At 43.5% G+C, this 6985-nt stretch overlaps 2 protein-coding genes across 2 annotated transcripts; one reads left to right on the forward strand and one right to left on the reverse strand.

The window, feature by feature from the left end:
- Positions 1-400: 400 nt before the first annotated feature.
- On the forward strand, positions 401-4373 carry LOC119297473. Its single transcript, XM_037575252.1, has 5 exons — positions 401-548; positions 633-755; positions 1989-2092; positions 3656-3710; positions 3782-4373. The coding sequence occupies exons 2-5, from the start codon at positions 709-711 to the stop codon at positions 3993-3995; spliced, it is 420 nt and encodes a 139-aa protein (XP_037431149.1). The 5' UTR covers positions 401-548; positions 633-708; the 3' UTR covers positions 3996-4373.
- Positions 4374-5505: 1132 nt separating this feature from the next.
- LOC119301915 (bZIP transcription factor 16-like) lies at positions 5506-6514 on the reverse strand. Its single transcript, XM_037578906.1, has one exon. The coding sequence runs from the start codon at positions 6376-6378 to the stop codon at positions 5788-5790; it is 591 nt and encodes a 196-aa protein (XP_037434803.1). The 5' UTR covers positions 6379-6514; the 3' UTR covers positions 5506-5787.
- Between the last annotated feature and the right edge of the window lie 471 nt (positions 6515-6985).

Consider the following 6985-nt stretch of genomic DNA (forward strand, 5'->3'; position numbering starts at 1 on the left):
AACTCAAAAATCTAATAAATAGCGCGTATAAAATGGTTCTTAAAGTTTTCGCGTTGTTATGCATCACAAGTGCTCAGCAGGTGCGGTGGTTAGCCAAACACTCCGTCAGTTTCTAGTTGCGCGGCGCGAGTTCGACTCCTTGTAGGAACACATATTTTTGTGTGTTTTTCGCGAGACAATTAATGGTGTCGCGCGCGATGGGCCGGCCCATATGTCCACGCGCGTGTGCGCCGGAAGCTCTAACCGGCGCAGAAGGCGCCGATTAGGAGGTCCCGCCATGGCAGGCCGTGCCGAGCGTGCTCGCAGGCCGGCCTGGTTGGCATGGCCCATTTGGCCAGCTATAGTCAAGCGAGTTCCCAGTTGACTCTTGGACTTTCCTTCGCTCCCCTTCGGCCTTCCCCACCCTCCAGTCCGCCTCCCTGCCCTCCGCGACAGCGCTCCCCTCGCCCCCGTCCGCCGAAGCTCGCCACCCCAGAGAAATTTCTCCCCATCAGCCCCGCCGTCGACTTCTTCTCCCCCGTTGCACTGGACTGGCGTGGAGTCGATCGGTAGGTTTGCTGGTGACGAACCCTAACTGGCTCGCGTTCTGTTTCGCGGTAATCCGAGTGTTCTTTTTTCTCCAACGCGTTCAGTTCAGTTTCTTGCGGGCTCGCGTGGCGGCGGACTTTCCAGGAGGCTCGGCGGCGTTCGGCTGTGCATTGTGGAACCATGCTCAGTGTCAAGTCCGAACCTGCAACTGCAATGGATGCAGTGGGGTGAGTCGATTTTGCCTTTTGATGTCTGAAAGCGGCAATGTTCTTTGTGCACAACGGGAGGAGCGCACCATTCAGTTCTATGGTTTTCCTCCAAATTTGCCTTTTCCACTTCAGCATATGGAGTTCTCTAGATACCATTTCGACTTCATGCCTATGCGCTTTATGTTTTGTTCAATTTTGATCCTTCAGAATTCAGATGTACATAAACAATTGTACATAAAACCCATGCTGGAGAAGTTAATCTTTAAAATTTTGACTATGTAGGAGTAACATGGTGAATGAGGATAGAATTGCGTTTGATGTCAGTTGTAACGAGTGTCTGTCAGCCATTCGACGCGGTTTTGTCTTGAATGGCCGGTTGTTTCGGCTTACTCTTAGGCTTGTAATTAATATTCATTCTATCAATGCATCGAGACACAAGCTTTGTTTTCGAGAGAGAGAAAAAAAGAGAGTAACGTGGTAAATTGTTTCCCTGACAATAAATTGTAAGCGCAGATTATTTTGAACACAACTGATATACTCCCTCCGTTCCGAATTACTTGTCGCGGGTATGGATGTATCTAGATGTATTTTAGTTATAGATACATCCATTTCTGCGACAAGTAATTTGGAACGGAGGGAGTAGTTGTGAAGTTGAATCTATCTTTTGAAAAAGGACAGCCTGTATTTTTGCTTGCAGATACCATTCCGTAGGTCTGTGCTGGACTTAGTTTCAAGTCACTCAGATGTTATGGTTTACTATCATTTGAAATGGCATATCGCTTCTTTTTTGCAAGTGGAAGTGCCATACTACTTCTTTTTGGGAGAAGAAGTGGCATATAACTTTACTAGACCTAGGGCTAGAATAATAAGGCAAAACAATGACAGAATGAAGGAGGCTTTGGTTCTTATGTTTCAGACAGTCATGTACTTTCTTTATATCCTAATTAATCTGAACATGCCACCTCCATTCCATCTACTATTTTCTTTGCCATAAATATTTGAACCTTTTATATCGGGAATCTCGCACCGTTAAAAGTCTTAGACAAACTAAATACACATGGGCTTCGAAAAAGACAAATCGATACTTCCACGTCAGCTCAGGGCCAAATTGATCATGAATTTTGAACATCTACATGTTTGCCCATCCTTGACAGAGCACAGTTACTTATTTGTTACAGAATTTATCTTCTTCTCATTGTTGCTGTAAGATATCATGAAACATGAATACATGCTTTGCATTCTCATGTGCAGTAAGTCGAAAATCGAGGAGCATGAACAGAAGGTAAACAGATACCAAGCTGAACTTGCAGCTCGCATTAAGGCCAAATACTTCTCTAATAAGGCTTTTGACGGAGGTACTTCTGAAGTCTAAGTCTTCATGCATCAAATAGATTCACCTTTTTAGATTTAATCACCTAGTATTCTGTACTTTTTTAAACTTGTTTTGATGTCAGATAGGCCATTCTTTTCGTCTGGTCTTTTAGCAGTTGCCATTTGTTCACAATGTATCAAGTTGCTTTAAAAAAATGGATGAAATAAGCAGAAGGAATTAAACCTCATAGTTGTATTGTTTAAGTTTTCTTCAGTGTGGGTAGGACAAAAAACATCCTACATATTAGTTGCTATCTGCTCCACAATTAAGTTAAGGGCAGAATTCTGTTGCAAATTTTACGCCTTCTAAATCCAGTTATATCATTGTATTAAGTGGACAACAGGACATTGTGTAGTACATGTTGAATTGAAAAACATTCAGGTTTCATTGTGTCAATAAAAACATGGTTTCTAATCAACATCTACCAGAATTTTAAATTCCGCAAGCCTTGGGGTCAGAGCTCCATACCAATAAGCACCCAACCTCTGCATCAGGCGTCGTATCTTGATGGTTGCTCTCAAAATATGATGATGTTTCTACTTATTTATTTTCTAATGTAAAACTTCCAAGTATGTAGAGGCAGGGTTGATTTAAGCTCATCTGATTTCGAGTGAGTTACTTGGTTCATATTGTAAATGAAAAAATATGGCCTGTCTTGTTGTTTAGCTGCCTGGTAATAAGGAAATAACTTGCGCGTTTTCATTAACATGTCAGCCAGATATCAATAACTGAAAATCTGATCCGTTATTTTGAAATATCTCTACCAAAGGTTACATTTTAATTGTTCAATTAGCTAACTTACTACCAGTAACCCTAAGTTTCAACAAGAAGTCAAGAGCCATGGGTCCATGGCTATGTTTTTTGCCAATGAATGATATCTCCCACATGATATTTTGCATATATGGTATGAACTTTGACTGTAATTATTTATGCACAAGTACATGCTATATTTGATTTTCATGCCTAGTTTGTCACTCCATATTGACAATGATCCATTTGTTTCTTAGTATGGGGCCATGTTACTTAGTCAGCAATTTAGCACTGAGGAGTCATGGTCATGGTATATGGTTATTGATTACACTTTGTGAATTGACCCTTTTGTTTAACAAGTGACTCAATCAACATGTTGAAGCACTACGGTTCTATGGTTATGGGAACATACTAATGAAAATTATTAAGAATAGTTGCATACTTTATGGTCACATTTTCTGATAAGCTGCCATTTCCTTTTTGAATTCCCATATACTTTACTAGTGTCCACTAGCAGACTCCTACTTAAATGAATTCTCAGGGGAAAAGAGGATAAAAGAAGTGACTTTATGGAATGGGACATCTCATTACTGAGGTGGTCTTTTAGGTCAATTTGCATATTTGCCTTTTTCAGAACTCAGTAGTGAACACTGGTACAGCAGCTAGTCTGCAAATTTGTGTAAATGACTGATAATTATGTTCACATTTCCTGATTATTATTAAGTATAAGTTTGTCCCTTCTTTTTGCTATTAGACCATGTCAACGTTCAGTTCCTCACCCTTGTTGTGTTAATAGGAAAAATCTTTGAAGAAGAAACTATTGTTGAAGGCGAAACCATCCGTTCAAGTAGGTGTGTTTTCTGTGTTTTGTGTAAATATCTCAAATTTGAATATAGCATTCATCTCCATTTTTCGTTTGTAGGTGGTCATGTACAAGTTCGTACGCGAACCCGGTAAATTTTCTCCGAGAGAAGAGCCATGAGAGGAGGGATTCTCCATCTTCAGCAGCAGATTCCTCTGCCAAGAACGATTCTCCATCTTTGGTAGCTGAAGCTTCACCAAAGAATAATGCAGGTGTTTTGGCAACAGCAAACAATCTAACACCTGGCAAGAGACAGGCATCCAAGGAGACCTGATGGGATAACAGCAGGCTAGTGGGTTGTTGTATGTTCTTCTCAAGCCTGAAGACATGCAACAACCCGAAGCATGCAAGTTATCATATAATAAAAATCTGTCCAGCAGATGTATGTTGGCGATGCTTGATTCATTTCGTTGAACCAGTTTCAGCAGCATCTGTTGTGAACAATTTGTTGCCTTAAGTCTTAAGGTATATGCTACCTGAGGCATGCAAGTTATCTTTTAAAAATAGCCTGTCCTGCATATTAGGCGATGCTAGGTTCATTTCATCGAATCTTTTTTCAGCAGCATTTCTTGCGAACAATGATTGCACTATGCACTTTGAATTTAATTTTGTGACATCCAAATGGGAAGCATGCTGATGGTGGTGATATTCACATTTCACTGTAATGTTTACTATTGGTCATCTCGGTTCTTCGTCGAACACCCTTCATCTCTTGTTTATGTCTAAATTTGAACACTTGCCTTTTCCTTTCCCTGATTTACCTGTGCACTGAGCTAGCAATTATTCTTATCTACATAACCATAGACAGAACTGGATATACATAGGCAACATCCGAAAGTTAACTCTATTTAAACAGCTTTTTGAGGTAATGCAGTTCCTTCCTGTTCTTGTCCTGTTAGATGAAAGCTCCATCATCACCACCGCAAAGACAGTATATTGTGCTTGTCCCCGGCTGTCCACCCAACCCGTGTAAGTATATTATGTGTCAAAGCTCTTGCTTTTTGAAGCAATTCAGGTCACTTTTGCAGGGTCCCTGTGACGTGAGCACCTCGCACTGGTCCATGCCTTTCCATTTTGTATTCACACGCTCACGCAGGCTTGGACACTTGATTTGATGACAGCTTGCAAACTGCAGATTTTGCAATGCACCTGAATCCTGTTTATTTTGGTATGGTTTTTGGTTCTATATTCTCTGCCATGTTACTGCATAATTTTCATATTAACTCTTGGCACGTACATACAAATTTGACTTTTGTTTTTTGATTCAAGACTCTGCACACTTTTGTTTAGGACTTTGTATCTTCGAGACTTGCTACTGAAAGGGCGCATAATGGCAAAACTGTTTTATACCCTGATTTGGGATATCTGAATCTTCCATGAGCTCACTGGATTTGGTACGTAAGCCTTATTATCAGTTCCTTATTTGCGTGTGAGATCATTTAGCGTTGTTTTTTAGGGGAATTTAGCTTTGTTTCAGATTTCAGCAATTTCATAATTTAGCTTATAGATTTTTCCGCTGAAGTTAAAACAAGGGTCTGGTTTGTCTCAACTCTCAGACACACAGTCACTGAATTTTTGGGGGGTAAAACTCAAGATAACATGAATTAATCCAAACAATCTGGTCCCCTGTTTTTCATGGAAATACAGCTTTGTTGCAAGTACAGGCCATTAGTCCACTCGTCAGTCACCACATCATTATCAGTGGAAAGCTTTTTTTTTTCTTTGGAAGAAGAAACCAATGGTATTGTATGGTTTCTCATTACACACTGGTTTCGAGCGGTTTCTTGTTTCATCATCCGTATGATCATGTTGCACTATAATTTGTCCACTGATGGCAACTCGTCAGTAACACCCAATCCATATTCATCTAGCCACTTGCACCTTGCCAAAAAAGATGACAGTAATGGGCAGTAGTAGTACGTAGCTAAGGGTATGTATCATTACCCCAATCTTAATAAAATTAAGAAACGATTAAGCCGATCAAACCCCTCAACGCACGCCTTATTTGAGTATACTACAGTAATAATTAACGACCCTGGTAGTTAAATTGAGAAGATAAGAATGGTTTATTCAGCAGCGGCAGCAGCAGCAGCAGTGGTGTTTTTCTCGCATGGCTCTGAGGAGGCGTTGTTGCTCTGTTGTGCTTGCTGCATGAGCTGCTCGAGCCTGGCCTCCAGCTCGGCCTTCTCGGCGCTGAGCCGGTCGTTGTCGCGGCGGACGTCGCCGCAGCTCCTCATTGCGCGGTTGAGCTCGTCAAGGAGGCGGCGGTTGGCGCCGCGGAGGTGGGCCACCCGTGCCCACAGCTCGCTGAGCTGCCGCTGCTTGCGCATGCGCGACCGCCTCGCTGACTCGCGGTTGGACACCATCCTCCGCCGCCTCCGCTCTTCCTCCGCCGCCGAAGCCAGCGTCTGGCCATGGATGTCATCACCAGCCCCGCCGGAGCCGGGCGGGCTGTTATTGCCGATGGCAGCCAGCGCTTCCTGCAGCATAGGCTCGTCCTCATACTCGTAGGCTGCCGGTGAGAAGTGGAAGGGCGGAGGGGGCGTCATGCTGGCGGCGATCATGCCGGGGTGGTGGTAGTGGGTGTGGAACGGCGGGTTCGGGGGCGAGAGGCAGTGCAGGCTGGCCACTTCGCCATGGTGGTAATGGTGCAGCATGGTCGCTTGATCGGTGGAGATCGATGGGGAGTGGAGAGAGCTGGGCTCAGGAGCCAGAAAGCAGATCGATGATCGTGGCTCGGTTTCGCTTCTCGACGGGCTTGCTTGCTGCTTAACTAGCTCTGGGTGAGCGGAGGAGGCAATGGCCGGGTTGGTGCGAGGGCCTTCCTTTTATAGCCTGGCAGCCAAGGCGGCTCTGCCTGCTTTGCCAGTTTGCCTCAGTCCAGAGGGAGAAGCCATCTTCTTTCTCCATTGTTTTTTCTAGAGTTTCGCGGCTTTCGTCTTGTCGATTTGGTACATGGCCATGAGGCGCACACACACTACCACCACCTTTCTCCTTTCGGGGCCAACTATATCCAAAACAATACTATGCCCCTTATATTTAAATCCTCCATCAATTAACCTTTGCTTTCCGAAGAGAACATTGCGGTTTAATTTACTCATGCTTGCACATTCCATGACTTGACTTGCCTGAGTAGTCTTGTCTACCGCAATTATCATTTTTAATTATTCCAGTTAATCCACGCCAAACCCTGCTTTAATTTTTTTCATCAATCAGTGGCCCAACTAGATGCCCGGTCGGCCTCTAGCTTTTCTCGTCACCCGC

This window comes from Triticum dicoccoides, chromosome 5A (assembly GCF_002162155.2).
Source record: "Triticum dicoccoides isolate Atlit2015 ecotype Zavitan chromosome 5A, WEW_v2.0, whole genome shotgun sequence".
Taxonomy (NCBI): domain Eukaryota; kingdom Viridiplantae; phylum Streptophyta; class Magnoliopsida; order Poales; family Poaceae; genus Triticum; species Triticum dicoccoides.

Coding starts and splice junctions, on each gene's coding strand:
- LOC119297473 (XM_037575252.1), top strand. CDS start 709: ATGCTCAGTGTCAAGTCCGAACCTGCAACTGCAATGGATGCAGTGGG. Junction 756..1,988: donor ACTGCAATGGATGCAGTGGG/GTGAGTCGATTT, acceptor TCTCATGTGCAG/TAAGTCGAAAATCGAGGAGC. Junction 3,711..3,781: donor GAAACCATCCGTTCAAGTAG/GTGTGTTTTCTG, acceptor TTTCGTTTGTAG/GTGGTCATGTACAAGTTCGT.
- LOC119301915 (XM_037578906.1), bottom strand. CDS start 6,378: ATGCTGCACCATTACCACCATGGCGAAGTGGCCAGCCTGCACTGCCTC.